Source organism: Trichomycterus rosablanca, chromosome 13, assembly GCF_030014385.1.
Source record: "Trichomycterus rosablanca isolate fTriRos1 chromosome 13, fTriRos1.hap1, whole genome shotgun sequence".
Taxonomy (NCBI): Eukaryota; Metazoa; Chordata; class Actinopteri; order Siluriformes; family Trichomycteridae; genus Trichomycterus; species Trichomycterus rosablanca.
The window spans coordinates 27754456-27778465 of record NC_086000.1 but is presented as its reverse complement, the minus strand read 5'-3'; the positions used below and the strand labels follow the sequence as shown (position 1 = coordinate 27778465).

At 40.5% G+C, this 24010-nt stretch overlaps 1 protein-coding gene across 1 annotated transcript in view; it reads left to right on the top strand.

Annotated features, from left to right (window-relative positions):
• Nucleotides 1–10886, top strand: part of nol10 (nucleolar protein 10) — a 37789-nt gene extending 26903 nt beyond the window's left edge. The window contains exon 21 of the mRNA XM_063007139.1: nt 10365–10886. Coding sequence (XP_062863209.1) covers nt 10365–10505 — 141 coding nt within the window. The 3' untranslated portion in view covers nt 10506–10886. The remainder of the gene's footprint in view (nt 1–10364) is intronic.
• Nucleotides 10887–24010: the final 13124 nt, after the last annotated feature.

Genomic DNA, 24010 nt, shown 5'->3' with positions numbered 1-24010 from the left:
AATGTATGGGAAACCTGTTAATGCCATGGTCCTGTGACCTTGCATATTTTTTAGGCTTATGTAAAATAATGGGGTTGTTTTTGACACTTATACACTGAAACTAACACACATATAATATAAAAAAACTTTGATTCTCACAATTTCTCAGAACCTCGAGCTGTAACACAAGTTTAAAAGTGAAACAGTGAGGAAAATCCAGATAAACACAGATACATTTGGTGCTTTCAGACTGGATTTGATGGTTATTCCACATAAATGTAGATTCATCTCATATTCACACTGATGACGTATGACCGCATCTCTCAGGCCGAGCACGGAACAAAGTGACTGTTTGTTGTAAATTTGATAATAAATAATCACCGAACACGTTGAATTTAAGGGAAATGTTGAGTTTAAGGGTACAAATTTCTCGAAGAAGGGCGTTAAGTTTAAAAAATTTTGAGTTTAGTGCACGTTGAGTTACAAGGTACCACTGTATTAACTTCCTGGAAATCCTTTATTAAACCATGATCATTAATATAAAGTTTCTCCAACTTGGAGCTTTACCAGCCTCTCTTATTGTGGAATGGATTTTGTTAACCTATTCACAATGGGTATGGCTGAAACACTTGAACCCCCCCCCCCCCCCCCCCCCATCCTGCACCACCACTCCCACGTGTTTCCGTTGCTTGAGATACATTTCTGCTGAGAAAACCCGTGGTTTTCAAGAATTCATGTCCCTTTCAGTTTCACACTTTTACACTTGAACTTCTATTTTTACCTGTACTTTCTATCTCAACTTTACAGACAAAATAAAGCCGTTGATGCCACGCATCAGCAAATTCACCTGGCAAAACAATATTTAAACTCACTACAAACCCTCATGAACTGGAAAGGGTATAGACGTCAGCTAAAGATTGAGCTGCATGGCGGTGCCTGTTATTATTTAGGTCAATACCAAAAAAAACTAACTTTTGCACATTATATGGCTGTCTTTTAAAGTATTTTTTTTTTATCCATAAAAATAATTCAACTAAAAACATTAATTTATAAAAAAGCCCACATTCTAAACTCTGTCAGTTAAACACATGAATTGGTAGCTCGTTGTTTAATGCACTGTCTGCTTACAAAGTTAACATCATCCGGTTACCCAATTCAAAACAGTTCATGGTTACAATTAAAATCTGTGCACTCGGGGGGCTTAGGCCAAGTTCACACTACACGACTTTCCAAGTCATCAGGTCGCCGTACAGTTCACACTACACAACTGGATCTCTTGCAGTCTTAAGTCATTGTGTGTTTCACACTACACGACCGATCGACGATAGGGGAATATACACTACTCAATATATCACCGGGAGGAATCACAGGCGAGTCTATTTGCTCTCCCAAACTACATTTTGTCATGAAAACACATGCAAGAATTGACGAGGGGTTTAATAATACCATGTCCAAAAATGCACGTCAACAATAAGCGAGCGATCAAAGTTGTTGGTGCGCTGATGTGCAGCGTAAAAGAAAGAAGGAAAATAAATGTATGAGTGTGGATTGGGCTATTCGACCAGCAGGGATTGTCTGTTCTGTAGTGAGTTGGAGGCTAATAAATATTTTTTGCAATGCAGCGTGGGTATTATGGTTTGGCGTGGACGATAAAATCACAAATTACTGTAAAGCTTGTGTGTGTGTGCCAGTGTGTTCTGATAGAAATCATATTATTCCGTCAATTTCACATTTTTACTTTCCTCCCCCGGGTTTCCCCTCACCCCGTATCTGGCGTTTTCATTGGCTGTAGTTCAACATAGCACTCGCTGCCACACGCAACACCTTTCGCACTACACGATTTTGAGTCAGTGATATATATATATATATATATATATATATATATATATATATATATATATATATATATATATATATATATATATATACAGGGGTTGGACAAAATAACTGAAACACCTGGTTTTAGACCACAATAATTTATTAGTATGGTGTAGGGCCTCCTTTTGCGGCCAATACAGCGTCAATTCGTCTTGGAAATGACATATACAAGTCCTGCACAGTGGTCAGAGGGATTTTAAGCCATTCTTCTTGCAGGATAGTGGCCAGGTCACTACGTGATGCTGGTGGAGGAAAACGTTTCCTGACTCGCTTCTCCAAAACACCCCAAAGTGGCTCAATAATATTTAGATCTGGTGACTGTGCAGGCCATGGGAGATGTTCAACTTCACTTTCATGTTCATCAAACCAATCTTTCACCAGTCTTGCTGTGTGTATTGGTGCATTGTCATCCTGATACACGGCACCGCCATTGGATGCACATGGTCCTCCAGAATGGTTCGGTAGTCCTTGGCAGTGACGCGCCCATCTAGCACAAGTATTGGGCCAAGGGAATGCCATGATATGGCAGCCCAAACCATCACTGATCCACCCCCATGCTTCACTCTGGGCATGCAACAGTCTGGGTGGTACGCTTCTTTGGGGCTTCTCCACACCGTAACTCTCCCGGATGTGGGGAAAACCGTAAAGGTGGACTCATCAGAGAACAATACATGTTTCACATTGTCCACAGCCCAAGATTTGCACTCCTTGCACCATTGAAACCGACGTTTGGCATTGGCACGAGTGACCAAAGGTTTGGCTATAGCAGCCCGGCCGTGTATATTGACCCTGTGGAGCTCCCGACGGACAGTTCTGGTGGAAACAGGAGAGTTGAGGTGCACATTTAATTCTGCCGTGATTTGGGCAGCCGTGGTTTTATGTTTTTTGGATACAATCCGGGTTAGCACCCGAACATCCCTTTCAGACAGCTTCCTCTTGCGTCCACAGTTAATCCTGTTGGATGTGGTTTGTCCTTCTTGGTGGTATGCTGACATTACCCTGGATACCGTGGCTCTTCATACATCACAAAGACTTGCTGTCTTGGTCACAGATGCGCCAGCAAGACGTGCACCAACAATTTGTCCTCTTTTGAACTCTGGTATGTCACTCATAATGTTGTGTGCATTGCAATATTTTGAGCAAAACTGTGCTCTTACCCTGCTAATTGAACCTTCACACTCTGCTCTTACTGGTGCAATGTGCAATTAATGAAGATTGGCCACCAGACTGGTCCAATTTAGCCATGAAACCTCCCACACTAAAATGACAGGTGTTTCAGTTATTTTGTCCAACCCCTGTATATATATATATATATATATATATATATATAATAAATGGCTGAAAAATACTGGTGCACTAGTCTAATACTTGCTAGGTCCCCCACAGCAGGAGTGTAGGACTGCAGAAATATGACAGGATATGGACATCTTGAACTTACAAAAATATTCTGTAGCTAATACACATCATACTTCCTGCAGAACAGTCCACAATTCTGTTGCATTTCAAGGTTTAGGATTTCTGTGTTCCAAAATTAGTAAAGTCCAGGACTTCTGTGAGATCTGGTGACTTAGGGTGGGAACGCCAAAACCCCAAACTCAGATGAGTGTTCCTCTAACCATAATGTGGCGTCTCTAGACGAGTGTGGTGGCGCATTGTCTTGTTTGAAGAGGCCATCAAAATGAATGCAGGACATAAATGGGTGTAACTCGTCAGAAAGGAGGCACACACAGCGTTTACCTGTCAGAGACGTTTGTAGACGTACCAGGGATTCCATGGAATGCCAGCTAAACAAACCCCATATCATTATGGAGCCACCACCAGCAGCTACAGTCCCAGTATTTTTTCTGAACAATGTGCCATTACTGTAGTCTAGACACAAAATGAAGTGGAATGAATGAATAAAAGAGGAATCACTCTACAGCAGAGCATCCTTTTTCCTCTGGTGCCCTGATGGATTAACAATGATTTCAGCACAGTGTGTGAGACTGGAGACTTTTAAAGCTGCAGATGATGGAGTAATCACACTATTGGATTACATGCAGGGTAAAAGTATGTTTTGGGTGTGATTAAAATAAAAGCATTAGAAGTTCTGATGCTCACTGTGACGCAGGCTCTCATTTATGTGGTGACGCCACCTATGGCGTTTAAGACTCAATAAACACAGGGCAAAAAAAAATCTAATGAGAGCATAATGAGTATAGCAGACACACAACACCAAAGCTGTTCTCATTTAGAATTTTGGAAAGTCTCTGATGAAAACCAGGTATTGCTTACTACTGTAAAATTATGATTTTGGTTTATTGTTCTAGACTGTGATGTTAACTCGTATGACCACACACACTGTGGTAATTCTGGTCATTCTAAAATTCCCATTTTGTCTTTCAGAAAGTTCTACCTTTCACTTATCAGTATGCAGGATATTATCCCAAAGACTTTGGGGTCATTTAGGTGTTTCTTTTATTTTTGGTCAGCCGTGTTGTGGAGTCTTGTACATTGACCTTATCTGAAGCAAGTGAGGCCTGCAGTTCTTTAGATGTTCATCTGGGGTCTTGTGTGACCAACTGGATGAGACGTCAATGCGTTCTTTGTAAAACTGTGGTAGGCCGGTTACTCATAGGTTGAGCACTGTTTCAGGTTTTCTTTATTTAAGGATAATAGTTCTCTTTGTGGTGTGCTGCTGTCCCAGAGCCTTAGCAATGACTTGTAGGTTTTTATGACTCTTTTCCATCTGTATTTGAATCTTTTTCGAACATCATGTGATGCTCTGAGATCTATAGTATACTACTGTAAAATTATGATTTTGGTTTCGAGTTGAAGTAAAGTGTGCTGTTAACTTGCATGACCACACACTGTGGTAATTCTAAAATTGTGACCAACTGTATGAGGCTGGTTACTCATAGGAAGGTTGAGCACTGTTCCAAGTTTTCTTCATTTAAGGATAATAGTTCTCTTCGTGGTGCTCTGCAGTCCCAGAGCCTTAGCAAAGACTAGTAGATTTTTATGACTTTGCTTTTCATCTGTATTTGATGCTCTGTGATCCATAGTGTACTTCTATAAAATTATGATTTTGGTAATTCTGGTAATTCTAAAATTCCCATTTTGTCTTTTAAAAAGTTCCACCCTTGACTAATCAGTACGCAGGATAGTATCCCAAAGTCTTGGGGGTCATCTACAGGGGTTGGACAAAATAACTGTAACACCTGGTTTTAGACCACAATAATTTATTAGTATGGTGTAGGGCCTCCTTTTGCGGCCAATACAGCGTCAATTCGTCTTGGAAATGACATATACAAGTCCTGCACAGTGGTCAGAGGGATTTTAAGCCATTCTTCTTGCAGGATAGTGGCCAGGTCACTACGTGATGCTGGTGGAGGAAAACGTTTCCTGACTCGCTTCTCCAAAACACCCCAAAGTGGCTCAATAATATTTAGATCTGGTGACTGTGCAGGCCATGGGAGATGTTCAACTTCACTTTCATGTTCATCAAACCAATCTTTCACCAGTCTTGCTGTGTGTATTGGTGCATTGTCATCCTGATACACGGCACCGCCATTGGATGCACATGGTCCTCCAGAATGGTTCGGTAGTCCTTGGCAGTGACGCGCCCATCTAGCACAAGTATTGCCATGATATGGCAGCCCAAACCATCACTGATCCACCCCCATGCTTTAGTCTGGGCATGCAACAGTCTGGGTGGTACGCTTCTTTGGGGCTTCTCCACACCGTAACTCTCCCGGATGTGGGGAAAACAGTAAAGGTGGACTCATCAGAGAACAATACATGTTTCACATTGTCCACAGCCCAAGATTTGCGCTCCTTGCACCATTGAAACCGACGTTTGGCATTGGCACGAGTGACCAAAGGTTTGGCTATAGCAGCCCGGCCGTGTATATTGACCCTGTGGAGCTCCCGACGGACAGTTCTGGTGGAAACAGGAGAGTTGAGGTGCACATTTAATTTTGCCGTGATTTGGGCAGCCGTGGTTTTATGTTTTTTGGATACAATCCGGGTTAGCACCCGAACATCCCTTTCAGACAGCTTCCTCTTGCGTCCACAGTTAATCCTGTTGGATGTGGTTTGTCCTTCTTGGTGGTATGCTGACATTACCCTGGATACCGTGGCTCTTGATACATCACAAAGACTTGCTGTCTTGGTCACAGATGCGCCAGCAAGACGTGCACCAACAATTTGTCCTCTTTTGAACTCTGGTATGTCACCCATAATGTTGTGTGCATTGCAATATTTTGAGCAAAACTGTGCTCTTACCCTGCTAATTGAACCTTCACACTCTGCTCTTACTGGTGCAATGTGCAATTAATGAAGATTGGCCACCAGACTGGTCCAATTTAGCCATGAAACCTCCCACACTAAAATGACAGGTGTTTCAGTTATTTTGTCCAACCCGTGTAGGTGTTTGTTATTTTTGGTCAGCAGTGTTTTGCACCTTGAAACTCCATGGATGCCATTTTTGCTTAGTGTCCTCATTATTGTGGAATCTTGTACATTGAAATTATCTAAAGCAAGTGAGGCCTGCAGTTCTTTAGATGTTCTTCTGGGGTCTTGTGTGACCAACTGTATGAGGCATAAATGCGTTCTTGGTAAAACTGTAGTAGGCTGGTTACTCCTGAGAAGGTTGAGCACTGTTCCAAGGTTTCTTTATTTGAGGATAATGCTTCTCTTTGTGGTGCACTGCTGTCCCAGAGCCTTAGCAAAGGCTTTTATGTAGATTTTTATGACTTTGCTTTGCATCTGTATTTGACTCTCTTTCAAACATCATGTGATGCTCTGAGATCTATAGTATACTACTGTAAAATTATGATTTTTGTTTAGTGTTGTAGACTGTGATGTTAGATTGCATGACCACACACACTGTGGTAATTCTAGTAATTCTGAAATTCCCATTTTGTCTTTTAAAAAGTTCCACCCTTGACTTATCAGTCCACAGGATATTATCCAGCTAGGTGTTTCTGTTATTTTTGGTCAGCAGTGTTTTGCACCTTGAAACTCCATGAATGCCATTTTTGCCCAGTGTCCTCATTATAGTGGAGTCTTGTACATTGACCTTATCTGAAGCAAGTGAGGCCTGCAGTTCTTTAGATGTTCATCTGGGGTCTTGTGTGACCAACTGGATAAGGTGTCAATGTAGTAGGCGAGTTTCTCATGGGAAGGTTGAGCACTGTTCCAAGATTTCATTATTTAAGGATAATGGCTCTCTTTGTGGTGTGCTGCAGTCCCAGAGTTTTAGCAAAGACTGGTAGATTTTTTATGGCTGTTTTGTATCTGTATTTGAATCTCTTTTGAACATCATGTCATGCTTTTTGAGATCTTGTAGCCTGCTTCGTGTTGAATGACTGGTACTGGTGACTATGCAAGTGTTGTTTAGATCTGGGTGTGGTTGGTGAATTCAAACCTGATTTTAAGTTAAATTTGGTCAGCTGGTTGATTTTAGTATCTAAGGGGGCAATTACTTTTTTACAGGTTGATATAGGTTTTAAATAAATCTTCATCTTTAGTAAATGGAACAAACATTTAACAGCTGCATTTTGTGTTTATTAATGTTGTCTTTATCTTATATGAAAATTAGTTGGCAGATCTGATACGTGATGAATGTTAAACATGACAAATTAGCAAAAAAATCTTAGGATTTCAGTCATTGTTTTTTTTTCTCTGACTAAATAATTGGGACACTTGCTTCTTTGTCCAAAGAGTTCACACATTCGAGTTGTTCTATATGTTTACTGTGGGTTTCTAAAAATATGACATAAAACTGTGCCATGCTTTCCTGTAAGAATCCACCACTGGCTGGTGTGAAGAAGCTGTCGTTGACGTCATACTTGAGAAGGCTGGCACTGGAATGTGGCCCTTCTTGGCCAGCACAGATTGGTGCAAGCAGCAGGGGATTGTAATAGAGCACTGTAAAGGACTTACCTGAAAGGAAAAAATGTGTGTGGCAATGAGCTGTCTTATTTATATTATTTCACATTCTTAAATAAAAAGCACTTGCTTATTTACACCGACCAGGTATAACATTATGACCACTGACAAGTGAAGTGAATAACACTGATTATCTCTTCATCATGGCACCTGTTAGTGGGTGGGGATATATTAGGCAGCAAGTGAACATTTTATCCTCAAAGTTGATGTGTTGGAAGCAGGAAAAATAGACAAGCATAAGGATTTGAGCGAGTTTGACAAGAGCCAAATTGTGATGGCTAGACGACTGGGTCAGAGCATCTCTAAAACTGCAGCTCTTGTGGGGTGTTCCTGGTCTGCAGTGGTCAGTATCTATCAAAAGTGGTCCAAGGAAGGAACAGTGGTAAACCAGCAACAGGGTGATGGGTGGCCAAGGCTCATTGATGCACGTGGGGAGCGAAGGCTGGCCTGATGGCTGTGGCCTCTTTCAGCAGGATAATGCGCCCTGCCACAAAATGGTTCAGGAATAGTTTGAGGAGCACAGCAACGAGTTTGAGGTGTTGACTTGGCCTCCAAATTCCCCAGATCTCAGTCCAATCGAGCATCTGTGGGGTGTGCTGGACAAACAAGTCCATGGAGGCCCCAACTAACAACTTACAGGAGTTAAAGGATCTGCTGCTGACATCTTGGTGCCAGAGTGGAGTCCATGCCTCGACGGGTCAAGGCTGTTTTGGCAGCAAAAGGGGGACCAACACAATATTAGGAAGGTGGTCATAATGGTCAAAATCTGAAATCGTATTAATAATTGTATAGTAAGGGTCAACTGGCTGTACAGTGCAGTGAGTTATTATAACACCTCAGCAATTATTTACACATTAAAATATGTGTAAACAGCTGATATTGTAGTTTAAATGTAGTAACACTTTGAATGCAGCATGCGATTAATTACTTGGCTCTTGGTGTCATTATGCAAAACAGATTAACTGAATTTAATAAATCTTTAATTTACTGGTGTGTGTTTGGGAGCGTATTACTAGTGGCAGATTCCAGTCTTGAAAGGCATTTGTTTGCACATGCAGGTGTTTACAGTAATAATTCACCAGTATTGTGTTTAGACATAGCAGAAACACCAGTATTACAAGTTACAAGTACAAGTATTACTGCTTGTAGAAAGGATATCAATGAGCCACTTTTGTTAGCTACAGAACTCATCTTTAAGCTCAGACAGGCATGTGCGTACCTGCATATTTATCTGATATCAAACTTTCTATGAAATAACATTTCCCAAGAAAGCTTCCCAAGTTATCATTGCCTCACAGCAAGAGAGGCCTGGGTTTGATTCCTTAGTCAGGTGGCCAGGGTCCTTTCTGTATACATTTTCTCCCCGTGTCTGTGTGGGTTTCCCCTGGTGCTCTGGTTTCCTACCACAAGTTTGAAGACATGCAGTCAGGCTATTTGGCATTATTATAAAGTCCCTTACGTGTGAGTGAGTGTGTGTGTGCCGTCCCTTTGATGGACTGCCAATCTGTCTGGGAATGTTTCCCGCCTTTGGCTTAATGAATCATAGCCACCACAACCCTGACCAAGATAAAGCGGTGGTGAAAGGCACTGAATGAATGAATAAAAATGATTGTTAATCCATCCGGTCTTGATGTTAACATGTGCCGTCTGCATTTTTTTCTATTCATTTATGCATTTCTCCCATTTTTCTCCCGATTTAGCGTAGTCAATCCCTGGGAATCCCTGATTTTATTTGAGCAGGGTATATTTCCTGCTCACGCCTCCTCCGACCCATGCACAGTCCTTAGCGGACCCCTTCTTTTTCACCCATGCACTCTGCACAGGTGCCTCTATCTGCTAATTAGTGTTCTTGAACAGCGTTAGAAGACCCCACCCACATAGTCCGGTCATCCCGCCCTAGCAGACACGGTGGCATTAGTGTCTGCTGCAGGCACTGCCAGTTATGCCTGCTAGATGGCGCCCACCCGACCCATGGCAATGTCGAGTTTTGAACCAAGGAGTTCAGAATCTCGGCGCTGGTGTGCTAGTGGAATCCCGCTGCGCCACCTAGGCGCCCAGGTTTTTTTTTTTTTTTTTTTTTTTTTTTTTTTTTTTTTTTTATAAATCTTTTGCTCAATCATCTTTCAAAATAAGTAACTAACAGTGTTTGTATTTTTTTTCTTAATCTTAAGCTGTTAAAAAAGCCTATATAGTGTTTGTGAGAGATGGACAAAAGCTGTTTGGTCATTATAAGGTAATTTTTAGTTTGTCATGGGAAGAAAGTGGGCATCTGGCTTGTGGTCATTTCCAAGTCTGGCACGGATGAATTCCATTTACATTATTTCTTATGGGAAAAATAGGTTTAACTAACAACATTTTGACTTATGAACAGCCCTTCGTAAGTCAAGGGTCTACTGTATTTATAAAATTCAGATTCACTGGTAGGGGTCAAGGTTAGAGCACCTGTGACTTTTATATTAATGTTTTTAATACTGCCATATCAAGCATTCATTAGTCATAATCGAATGATATTTAAAACTGGTATTTGATGATATTTATGTGCATTATTTATGTTCTTTATTTGTTTGGCACAGACAGAGAAGCAGCGCAGTCAGCAGCAGGCTGAGCGTGAGCACCATGAGGAGAGGAGGAAGATCAGGAGAGCTGCCGGTCACCTTTACTCTAGAGGAAGAGGACGAGGAAGGGGACGAGGAAGAGGCAGAGGACGATTCTAAACTCATGACTATACGTAGCCTCTGTCATCTGGAGCAAACCACATGTTCACAGAACTCCTGCCGTGGTGGATCAGACACATTTGTTATTCAGGTCTTAAAATACCTCGTCCTGCCACTGTGACAGAAGGACTGGAAGTTCAGTGCAAGTTCTGCTTTTCATGTGGGATTGGCAGGATGACTTAAGAAGGGACATGTGGTCACATAAAACAGCGATTAAAGCCACAGACGATAAAGTTTTTTAATGTTTTAGTAAATGTGGGTGTGCGTTTGTGTGTATGTGAACGCACGTCTGTATGTACGTGTCCTTGTCTGACCCTGCTTTTCTCACAGTCCAGTCTAAACAAAACTTTGGAAGATGGTAATAAACCAAAATATATTTTATCCATGTTTTCATGCCTACTTATTGTTCTTTATTAACTTTAAATTCAGTTTACTTACAGTATATTTAAGGCTTGCATACGGTGGCTGAGAAGTGCAAAACAAATTAACATTTTAGAAAACAAAATTACAAAAAAACTAAATTACAAAAAACAAAATTACAACAAAACAAAAACAAATTTACAAGAGCTGAAACACTTTTACCAATGCCGAAACAAATGTACAAACGGCAGATCTGACGGAAAGGTTAGGTACCATACACAGGAAGTGCTTGTTGCTTACATGCTGTCAATCAAACAGAGTTTGTGATGGTAACGCTAAAAATAGTGATGTGCAGATGAAGCCTCATTAAAGCTTTTGATGCTTTTTCCTGATTGTGCTGAAAATACCTGAGTGGGGGAGGAGGGGGGGGTGGTTAGGGTTGCACCTATAAAAAAATATAACGGGTCTAACACCGTCATGAGAACATTATCAAAATGTTTTATTTAGGGTGTTTAACATTTATTATTTTCATTCTTTATAATAATAAGTCAGAACCATATTTTAGGCAAAACACACTCTGCCCACTGCGCTGCTCATACAGCGGTGTATTAAACAGGTTGTATTGCTGATATAACCTGCGCACACACACCGTTACTAAGAATAAAAGTGAATACTACTTAATATAATAACCAAACGCTCTAATTCCCACGGTAGCAGCAGTTTCCTTCTGTTTCATACACATCACCCCGTCTCCCATTGATAAAAACACGGAACAAAGCGTCCTGTATCAGTTCAATACGGAACGCGGCGTTTAGTCTCCAAATAAAGAACAATTCTGTATTTTACGGGACGGTTGGCAACCCTGGTTTGACTGTTTCTTATATATATAGTCAGTGAGATAAAACACAACACCAAAGCTTTGCATCAGTCCCGCACATTCCTGCTGGTTTAATACAAGCTCCGATACACTGAGTGTTACAAAAGTGAGACAAGCTTCAAAGCCTCGGTATCAAATGTTCCGTCCCTAATAAACAATGTTTTGTCCATTTTGTGATAATTATTTCAGCCAGTTGGCCGATTTTGTTTTTCTTGTGGGAATACTTTAGAGGTTTAGAAGAGCGGACGGTAGATAGAGATGCACAGGCGACATCTAAACGTCTGCACAAACAATCTAAGAACTTCCCACAAGAAAAACAAAAGCAGGTCAACTGGATAAAATGATTTCCACAAACTAGACAAAGCATTGTTTAGCGTTACCATCACAATTTCCGTTCACTTCACCCCTGAGAAACAGTTTGATTGACAGCATGTAAGCAACAAGCACTTCCTGTGTATTGTTCCTACCCTTTCCGTCTGATCTGCCGTTTGTAAATTTGCTTCGGCATTGGTAAAAGTGTTTCAGCTCTTGTAAATTTGTTTTTGTTTTTTTTGTAAATTTGTTTTTGTTTTTTTTGTAAATTTGTTTTTGTTTTTTTTGTAATTTAGTTTTCTAAAATGTTAGTTTGTTTTGCACTTCTCGGCCACCGTACTTGCACCTGGATTACACCAGAAAAAAATGCAATCCATGTATTTCACATGGAGCCAGATGTGTGTTTTTTTCACTATCTGACACGTATTAAATGCTCAATCAAGGTAACAAACAGCTAAAACATAAACGGTAAAACTATACTAATGTATTTTTACTAGTCACTTTATTTAGAATACTTGTACACCTGCACCTACCCAGTCAGCCAGTCATGAGGTGGCAGCTTAATGCTATCGCGTGCCCAACTCTATTGTGTCAGATACGGCTTGTAGATAAGTAACAGATAAGGCTGGTAGTGGTGGTATTATAGTGTGGAAGTTTATTTGTTGACACACATTGGGCCACCTAATATCAATCCAGAATTCTTTTAATGGTACAGTGATCTTGGACAATAACAAGACACTTACAGGATCACTGCTAAATTCCATACTAGCTCTTGAGTGTAGGGGGGTTCCATCCTCCAACTGAAAGGACACAGAGCAAACCCATTCAGAATGATCCAATGTTTTTAGTTCTTTTTATTATCTTGCTGGAGGATTCATTATCTCTGAGTGAAGCACAGCTTGCTGACTGTAGCCTGCACGTGTAGCTCAGGAACAAAATAACCAGAACATTTAATCACAAAATACTTGGAAAGTCTTCTGTCATCACCGTGTGCTGCACATGCACCAAGTGCCTGAAGCAGCAAAGCAACCCCAAAACATCATTGAGCTTACTCCATGTTTTAGAGGAGGCATTCGTTTTTCTTTTGTTGACACAATTAAAGAATGTTTACTCGGAGCACATTCTTCCAGATGGACTTTGGTTTGTAAACATGCATTTTGGTTCATTCCAGTCCATTATTTTTGTGGCTCGCTTATGGAAGAGGGTTCCTATGGTTCTACCATAGAGCTAATTTTTATTTTCGGAAGGACGTTAAAACTGTTATACTTTGAGATTGAAGTTTTCCTGGTTCCTTCTCAACCTTTTGATTCATCTGTTCAATCTTGCACCATATTTTTTAAGACACCGTCCAGAGATGTTGGCCACAGTCCAATGGGCATTAAAACATCTAATTAATATTAGAGGCTGTGGTCAAAGAAATGTCAAGCTGATTTCAGAGTATGCTTGGCGTTCCCTGGACAATGGTCTGCTTTTTCTTTATTTTTCTTCATAGTCAATGAGATACATTGGCATAAAACAGCAGATATAGTAATTAGTTATTTGCTAAATGTACACAATCAACCATAACATTCAAACCACTTCCTTGTTTCTGCACTCACTGTCCATTTCATCAGCTCCACTGACCATATAGAAGCACTTTGTAGTTCTACAATTACTGACTGTAGTCCATCTGTTTCTCTGTATGCTTTGTAAGCCCCATTTTTATGCTGTTTTTCACTGGTCAGGACTCTCCCAGGACCACTACAGAGTAGGTACTATCTGGGTGGTGGATCATTCTCATCACTGCAGTGACACTGACATGGTGGTGGTGTGTTAGTGTGTGTTGTGCTGGTATGAGTGGATATGACACAGCAGCGCTGATGGAGTTTTTAAACACCTCACTGTCATTGCTGGACTGAAGATAGTCCACCAACCAAAAACATCCAGTCAACAGCGCCCTGTGGGCAACATTCTGTGACTACTGATTAAGGTCTAGAAGATGACCAACTCAAACAGCAGCAATAGATGAGCGATCATCTCTGACTTTACATCTACATGGTGGACCTACTAGGTAGGAGGGTCTAATACTGTAGAGTGGACAGTGAGTGGACTGATCCACTCATACTAGCACAACACACACTAACACACCACCACCATGTCAGTGTCACTACAGTGCTAAGAATGATACACCACCCAAATAATACCTACTCTGTGGTGGTCCTGTGTGAGTCCTGATCATTGAAGAACAGGGTGAAAGCAGGCTAAAAAAGTATGTAGAGAAACAGATGGACTACAGTCAGTAATTGTAGAACTACAAAGTGCTCCTATATGGTAAGTAGAGCTGATTAAATGGACATTCAGTGTAGAAACAAGGAGGTGGTTATAATGTTATGGCTGATCAGTGTAGTTGCATGTGCTAAATTGAAATAGAAGAAACTCTGTGACTTCACTACTCGGAAATGCAGTTACACCAAAAGCTCAGCTAAATTTAGTAACCCACCTACCTAAGACTACAAACGCTGTTGGCTAAAACATTGTCTAGGAATTTATTTTTAGAAATACTCTACTAAGCTGACTGCGCTTTTCTGAAAACAGGAATAACATGAAAATCAGACTCAAGTAAATGAACAGAAATCAAGAGGCGAAACATTTAAGAAAAGTAGCACATGCCATCCCCTGTCCAGATTTACATTTTACCATTATTTGGCATCTATGATTAACAGTTAAATCTTTTATTAAAAGTGATTCTTATCTAAATTCCTATTTGCTTTCTCAGAAGCTTCCTTATTGGGAATGAGTTTAAGGCTGTCTTGAGGTGTCACTATAAATTACAGGATGAATACAGGACTATGTAACATGACACTAGTTTACAGCTGCCTTCTATTTTTCACTGTATAATTATAACTCATTAAACAAAACGTGATACACTTTGTTGCTAGAAGTATGTGAGCACTCATTTTCATTACTGAGCCCTGTTCCCATTGCTAATAGTCATTATATACTCTGATCAGCCATAACATTAAAACCACCTTTTTCTACGCTCACTGTCCATTTTATCAGCTCCACTTACCATATAGAAGCACTTTGTAGTTCTACAATTACTGACTGTAATCCATCTGTTTCACTACATATCTTTTTAGCCTGCTTTCACCCTGTTCTTCAATGTTCAGGACCCCTACAGGACCACCACAGAGCAGGTATAATTTAGGTGGTGGATCATTCTCAGCACTGCAGTGACACTGACATGGTGGTGGTGTGTTAGTGTGTGTTGTGCTGGTATGAGTGGATAAGACAGCAGCATTGCTGGAGTTTTTAAATACCGTGTCCACTCACTGTCCACTCTATTAGACACTCCTACCTAGTTGGTCCACCTTGTAAATGTAAAGTCAGAGACGATCGCTCATCTATTGCTGCTGTTTGAGTTGGTCATCATCTAGACCTTCATCTGTGGTCACAGGACGTTGCCCACGGGGCGCTGTTGGCTGGATATTTTTGGTTGGTGGACTATTCTTAGTCCAGCAGTGACAGTGAGGTGTTTAAAAACTCCAGCAGCACTGCTGTGTCTGATCCACTCATACCAGCATAACACACACTAACACACCACCACCATGTCAGTGTCACTGCTGTGCTGAGAATGACCCACCACCCAAATAATACCTGCTCTGTGGTGGTCCTGGGAGAGTCCTGACCATTGAAAAACAGCATGGAAGGGGGCTAACAAAGCACTCAGAGAAACAGATGGACTACAGTCAGTAATTGTAGAACTACAAAGTGGAGCTGATAAAATGGACAGTGAGTGTAGAAACAACGAGGTGGTTTTAATGTTATGGCTGATCGGTGTAAATTAAATCATATGCTTTCATTATTATGATAATGTTTCAACAAGATCATGCCCTTGTGTTCAAAGCAAGTGCCGTGAAGACAGGTTTGAGTATGAGTTTATACCTCCAGTGGCCAAAAAAGGCCACAGAAACACTGACATCAACCCCACTGAACACCTTTGTGATAAATTAGAACAAAGAATGTGAGCTAGTTCTTCAGTTCTTCAGAGCCTGACCTTACAAATGCTATTTCACAGACACGCTCCAAATTCTTGTGAAAAGCCCTCCCAGAGGACTGGAGGCTGTTTTAGTTGCAACTGCTTTTTTAGTGTTTAACAACAAAGTTTGAAATTGCAATAAATCTACAAGCCAAAATCAGAAAACGTTGGGACAGAATGGAAAATGCAAATTTAAAAATGCAGTGTTTTCTTTACTTGTAACAAAATTATTGGAATGTTTAAAAACATAAAAAAAAAAAAGATTGGATAGGATTTGGATGTTTCTCCTTCTACAGTGCATAATATCATTAAACAATTCAAGGAATCGGGAGGAATTTCAGTGCATAAAGGCCAAGAGTGCAAGCCTAAGCTGAACATCTGTCTTCTCCAATTCTTCAGGCAGCACTGCATTAAGAACCACCATTCATCAATAGTTGATATAGCCACATGGGTAAGATATTACTTTGGCTGACCTTTGCACTACAATACAGAGTTAAATTCACAAATGCCACCTAAAACTTTACTGTAAAAAAAGTATTATGTTAACCATGTCAAGAAGCAGCATCGACTTCTCTAGGCTTGGAGTTATCTGGGATGGACCATCACACAGTGGAAATGTGTATTGTGGTCAGACAAATCAGTATTTCAAATCTTTTTTTGGAAGAACTTAAATTAATAAGTGTAAAAGCTTAAAGTTAAAAGCCAGGGTCTATCATGGTATGGAGTTGTGTCAAGGCCCTTGGCAAAGGTTATTTACATTTCTCTGATGTTAGATTTGAGATTTTAGGGCATCTGACGTCCATGCATCTTTCAACAAGACGATGCAAAAACACATGCTGAACACATTACAAAGGCAAAGCTGTGAAAGAAGAGGGCCTGCATTCCTGACCTGTATGCAACAATTACAGCCCCGTACTGAATGGGACGAGACAGCTCATACCACAACATAATGTGTCTCAGGTGTTGAGTAAAATTGAAAGCAGTTCTTGGCAGAGTGTGCCAAGTTTTCTTCATGGCAATTTACCCTCAAGACAAATTTGTGTTTTGTTAGGTCAGCCTAAGTGCTCCATTACTATCACCATTATCATTCCATAGTGGATTTGATGGGTTACTTGCAAGTGCCGATGACACTAAATTTACCCTAGTTTTACTCTTTTCTTGGTTAGCAAAGCTTAAGAAATAAACGGTCCTTTTAACAGAGCATCTGATCTCACCCTGTCCCCACCCCCAATCCTAGATGGTCTGGATTCACCCTTTTTGACCTACCCAATGAACCAGATACCCTTGCTTATGTCTGGCTCGGTGGGTCGTTCATAAAGAAAGACTTTCCCATCTTGGCAGATTTTCATACTCTGCACTTCAGAATGTCTTTAAATAAAAGGACCTTACTTCTCTTGGGTAATCCCTCCTGACACCCCTCTTTAAATACTCTACAGCAGAAAGAAATGGGAGGAGGCAATAAGTTCTAGGAAAAGGGTAGCGGACCCCTGTGGGCTTCAACTGGTGTGAAGTTTTATGTATTATGTGACACGTCTAGGAACATGAGAGAGGGTCTAGCGAGGGTGTCACACTACATGAGAAAAGTGTGCGCAGTGTGCCCAGTGCCCGTCAACTGAATTCAGACCCCTGTACTTTTTGTGCACTCCATTGTGTTGTGAATTCGATTCACCATTTTTACCCATTAGTCTACACTTAATAATTCACATTTGCAGCAATTAGCAGATGCTTTTATCCAAAGTGACTTACAATTATCACTGTAAACAGTGCAAGCAACTGAGGGTTAAGGGCCTTACTCAAGGACTATAGGCTGGAGCCTATCCCAGCTTTTCAATGGGCGCAAGGCACACAGTAACACCCTGGACAGGGCGCCAGTCCATTGCAGGGCAGACACACACACACACCCATTCACATATAGGGCAATTCAGTGTCTCCAATTAACCTGACTGCACGTTTTTGGACTGTGGGAGGAAACCGGAGCTCCCGGAGAAAACCCACGCAGAGACAGGGAGAACATGCAAATTCCACACAGAAAGGACCTGGACCGCCCCGTCTGGGGATCGAACCCAGGACCTTCTTGCTGTGAGGCGACAGTGCTACCCACCAAGCCACCCCCATTGTATTCTTTGATAATTGGAACATTGTACAACTTGTACACATATTTTTTTTATGTTGTTTATTTGTTGTAGATTTTCTGGAAATATGCTGTGTCAAAGAAAAGCAAGTTTTTTGGCTTCTAAGCCCATAGCAATATGGACAGCATCATACCAGAAGTTTCTAATTCATGTCATACCATTTTTTAACCTTTTGACCATCAAGACAATTACTCTTCGCTTTGAGGAACAGTTTGAATTTTTTTCCAGACTTTGACTAAAAACACTGTTCCATGTACTTTAAAAGGGTAAAGTCAAACTAGCCCTTTTTATTTGGGCACAGATAAGTCATCTGTAGTCAATGAGTAAGTAATCACTATAAGGGATTTGGGGAGGCATGTCAAGTTAAATTATATAATAGAACTACTGTATCTATACCATTAAATAAATCATCGGAAGTTGTATGACAATTTTTGTTCCAGCTTATATTACAAAAACATACCAAAAATACAACCCCAAATCAGAAAAAGTCGGGACAGCATTGAAAATGCAAACAAAAACTGAGTTTCTTACATTTACTTTGACTTTTATTTCATTGCAGACAGGATGAACCTGAGATATTTCATGTTTTGTCTGGTTGAATTCGTTTTATTTATTAATAAACATCCATTCCTGCATTTCAGGCTTGCAACACATTCCAAAAAAAGTTGGGACAGTAAAGCATTTACCACTTTGTAATGTTGCCATTCCTTTTCACCACACTTAAGAGACGTTTTGACACAGAGGATACCAAGTGATTTAGTGTTTCAGCTTTTATTTTGTCTCATTCTTCCTGCAAACACGTCTTAAGATGTGCAACAGTACGGGGTCGTGTTGATGCATTTTTGGGGACTAGTCAGGACTGCAGACAGGCCACTCCAGTACCCGTACCCTCTTCTTCAGCAGCCATACCTTTGTAACGTGTGCAGCATGTGGTTTTGCATTGTCTTGTTGAAAAATGCATGGACGTCCCTGGAAAAGATGACGTCTTGAAGGTAGCATATGTTGCTCTAAGATCTCAATGTACTTTTCTGCATTAATGCTGCCATCACAGAAGTGTAAATTACCTTTGCCAAGAAGTTGGAATGCTGATTCATCTGACCACAGTACACATTTCCACTGTGAGATATTCCATCCTAGGTGCCTCCAAACCCAGAGAAGTCGACACCGCTTCTGGACATGGTTAACATAAGGCTTCCTTTTTTGCACAGTAAAGATTTAAGTGGCATTTGTGCATGTAACTCTGTATTGTAGTGCTTGACAAAGGTTTGCCAAAGTAATCCCTCACCCATGTGGTTACATCAGCTATTGTTGAGTGGTGGTTCTTGATGCAGTGTCGTCTGAGGAATCGAAGATCACGGGCATTCAGCTTAAGCTTGCGCTCTTGGCCTTTAAGCATCTAAATTCCTCCGGATTCCTTAAATCGTTTAATGATATTATGCACTGTAGAGGGAGAAATATGCAAATCCCTTCCAATCTTTCTTTGAGGTTTATTGTTTTTAAACATTTTAATAATTTTCTCACACATTTGTTGACAAACTGGAGATCCTCTGATCATCTTTGCTCATCAAAGACCTTTCCTGGATGCTGCTTTTGTACCAAACCATGATTACAATCACCTGTTGAAATCACATCATTATTTAGTTTTTTCACCTCATGACTAGTCCTAAATTGCCCCCGTCCCAGCTTTTTTTTGAATGTGTTGCAGACATGAAATGCAGGAATGGAGATATATTAACAAATGAAGTGAAGTTAAGCAGATAAAACATGAAATATCTTGGGTTCAAACTGTCTGCAATCAAATCAAAGTCAAAGTAAATGTAAGGAACACTGCATTTTTATTTTATTTGCATTTTCCATACTGTCCCAACTTTTTCTGATTTGGGCTTGTACTTTTGGACAGTACTGTTTTAACCATTTAATCACAGAACAAAAAAGTTTCAAAACTTATTGTAATTCCATGACTGCCATGATCCTTACAAGTGTATGCAAACTTTTACCTCATTTGTGTGGTCTCTCTCTCTCTCTCTCTCTCTCTCTCTCTCTCTCTCTCTCTCTCTCTCTCTCTATTCCTATCTGTCTCTCAATCTTTTTAACCCTCTTTTGTACATTCTTTTTCTGCTTTGTCTCTTATTGGCAAAGCGATACAGGAGAAAGAATGTGCTGAGTCGGACAGTCTGATTGGAGTGTGATCTCAGTCCGTGGGTCTTGGCCTTTGTCCTGTGTCTGCATGGGAGGAGCACAGAGAGCCCAAGCTATCGATTTGCATGAGATCTGAGAAGCATCCTGCAACACAGAGCTTTTCCAACTGAGGTAACATTGTCACTGAAGCTATGCGGAGTCTTCTTTGTTTTTCTCATTTTTTATAAGGATTAATGATGTGTTTTTTTCTTATTGTGGACTAGTGTACATTGATCTTAATGTAGGGAATTGTACCCTAGTGGTTAAGGTACTAAACTAGTAATCAGAAGGTTGCTGGGTAAAGCACCACGACTGCCAAGTTGCCTCTGTTGGGCCCTTGATATTTGGGAGATCAGATTAAATCTAAATGACAGGGGAAGAATTTTACAGGCTGCAAGTGGGAAACGAACCCAGGGCTAATCAGGTCTGATTTACATTTTAAGCATTTAGCAAACAATTAGGAATTGCTCAGGGCCTAACAGTGGTAACTTAATGGGACTTGAACCGTTGACCCCAAGATCAATAGTCTAGTGGGACAGTTGTAGCCTAGTGGGTAGAGTTTTGAGCTTTCAATCCAAAGGTTCAATCTCAGCTCTGCCATGCAGACACTGTTGGGCTCTTGAGCAAGGCCCTTAACCCTCTCGACTCCAGAGGCGTCGTACAATGGCTGACCCTGCGCTTTGAGCCCAGCTTTCGAACAAGCTGAGATACACTGAAAAATAATTTGTTGTATTGTACACCTGTATATGTATAAATGACAAAGGCATTCATTCATTCATTCACGTTTAGCCCCAAGCTTCCACTGATCCAGTCTGATCAGCAGCTTTATCAAAATTACTGCTGCTAAAGAAACCACTAACAGCTATTAAATACAAAAGTTCGGGCAGCACAGGGGCTAAGTGGGTAGCACTGTCGCCTCACAGCAAGAAGGTCCTGGCTTAGAGCCCCAGGTGGGGCGGTCCGGGTCCTTTCTCTGTGGAGTTTGCATGTTCTCCCCGTGTCCGTGTGGGTTTCCTCCGGGTGCTCCGGTTTCCTCCCACAGTCCAAAGACATGCAAGTGAGGTGAATTAGAGACACTACATTGTCCAAGACTGTGTTCGATATAACAATGTGAACTGATGAATCTTGTGCAACTACTGTTCCTGTCATGAACGTAACCAAAGTGTAAAACATGACGTTAAAATCCTAATAAACAAACAAACAAATACAAAAGTTCACATACCAGCAGTGTCAATAATTAGTCACTAAGTTGTTTGACATAAAACATGTATTCAGGGCAGAACATATTTGTCTATTATTAACATTATTGAAATTCTATTCTGAAATATGCCAGATTTTACTCTAAAATTGCAGTTTAGGCTGCATTTATAACACACCATGGGCGGCTCGTTCCTTAGGGCGATCGGGCGACGCACCACCAAAGGGAAGACATTTTTCTATCACATTCAACCTTTGTTAAACTAGCTGTGACTGTTCTGGACAGTCAGTCTTGCCTCTGAATATCGTAGTCCAATCAGCGTCGAGTTGTGTTCCACAACAGTACCGCCTCTATTGGGCGATTTCAGTCTGATTGAAAATCGCCTGGATTGCTCTGACACACTCTCATATTAAGGAACTGTAGGCACTGCAATACAATCTGTATGCGTTCTGGGAGGGCTAGCACTTACAGTTGTGTTCAAAATAATAGCAGTGTGTTTAAAAAAGTGAATAAAGCTCAGAATTCTTATAATAGCTTTTATTTTCATACACACAAATGCATTGACAACACTGCACATTCTTTTCCAAATCAAAACATGAATTAAAATTGATCAAATGTGTTATTACTTTACAGAAAGTGGAGAAAAGGGAATATTAGGCTGTTCAAAAAAATAGCAGTGTCTACATTTTTCTTTACAAACTCAAACATTTACTGTTTAAACTGAAAAATGCTTCAATATTTAGCTTTCCTGTAAACCACTAAACTAATAATCAGTTGTATAACCACTGTTTCTGAGAATTGCTTCACATCTGTTTCATGGAGTCAACCAACTTCTGGCACCTGTGAACAGGTATTCCAGCCCAGGACGATTAGACCACATTCCACAATTCCTCTGAATTTCTTGGTTTTGCCTCAGACACAGCATTTTTTATGTCACCCCACAAGTTTTCTATTGGTTTAAGGTCCGGAGATTGGGCTGGCCAGTCCATAACATTAATCTTGTTGGTCTGAAACCAAGATGTTGCATGCTTACTGGTGTGTTTGGGGTCATTGTCTTGTTGAAACATCCATTTCAAGGGCATTTCCTCTTTGGCATGAGGCAACATGACCTCTTCAAGTATTTGGATGTATTCAAACTGATCCATGATCCCTGGTATGCGATAAATAGGCCTGACACCATAGTATGAGAAACATCTCCATATCATGATGCTTGCGCCACCATGCTTCACTGTCTTCACAGTGTACTGTGGCTTGAATTCAGTGTTCGGGGGTCGTCTGACAAACTGTCTGCGGCCACTAGACCCAAAAAGAACAATCTTGCTTTCATCAGTCCACAAAATGTTGCGCCATTTCTCTTTAGGCCAGTGAATGTGTTCTTTGGCAAATTGTAACCTATTCAGCACATTTGTTTCTGTTTTTTAGAGAGAAATGCACCATAACCAGCATGTACAACATCTGCTGCTTTTATACTTTAATAAGGGCCACCTGTTTGACACCCATTTTTTCACAGAATGAATGACCTCACTAATTGAACTTTACACTGCTATTATTTTGAACACGCCCCTTTAAGTTACTTATTCAATTACACAGAATCAGCAGCATGCATGTCATGATGGTTGGGTCTGTTGGTTTTTTATTACTCTACTACACCTACTAGTAAGTTTTTAGCCATGTATAAATATAATTTCGACCAAAAACAGTGATTGATCTGGTTAGTGATGTTGGACTGCTATTATTTTGAACACAACTGTACGTGCTTGCGTCACACGTAACCTGGTGTAGCGATAATTGGAGCAGCTAGCGATCTCATCACAATGACTACCATTACCTCAGTTCGGAGCAACTCCATCGTGTCATTAAGGGCAATGCCATTCAGTTGCCGTAGTAATCAGGATAAATTAGCAACTAAAGAATTAGGGCCACCCAGACCAAATTTAAACATCAAGCAAGTATCTACAAGGGGGGGGGATCATATAAGTTACAAGTAAATTACAAGTAAGTAATGTCATTTTTAAATTGTGAATTGTGATTGCACTTATTGTATCTCCCCAATTGTTTAATTGTACTTCTTTATTCATTGCACATCAGCCCCGATGCCAATCTTTATTCTGGATCTGCTGCACCTTATATAAAATGCTATCTGATGAAGACTGAATTAAATTGTTAGGGTGAAGGCTTTACTTAATTTTATGATTAATGGTAAACTGGTCTCTCTCCATGTTCAAAGTTATTTGTGAGGGCAAACTGACAGATGACTTAAGATGTTAATTATTTAAGCTTTAATTTACCCATTGAACGGGTCACCTTGGCCATCATCGCAACAATTGCCCCCCCTGAGAGATTTGGCAGAAGCCGCCACTGTAACACACCAGTAAACTCCTGAAATATAAAAACTCAAATTTTATTCTCTATGTTTTTCACTTGTTATAA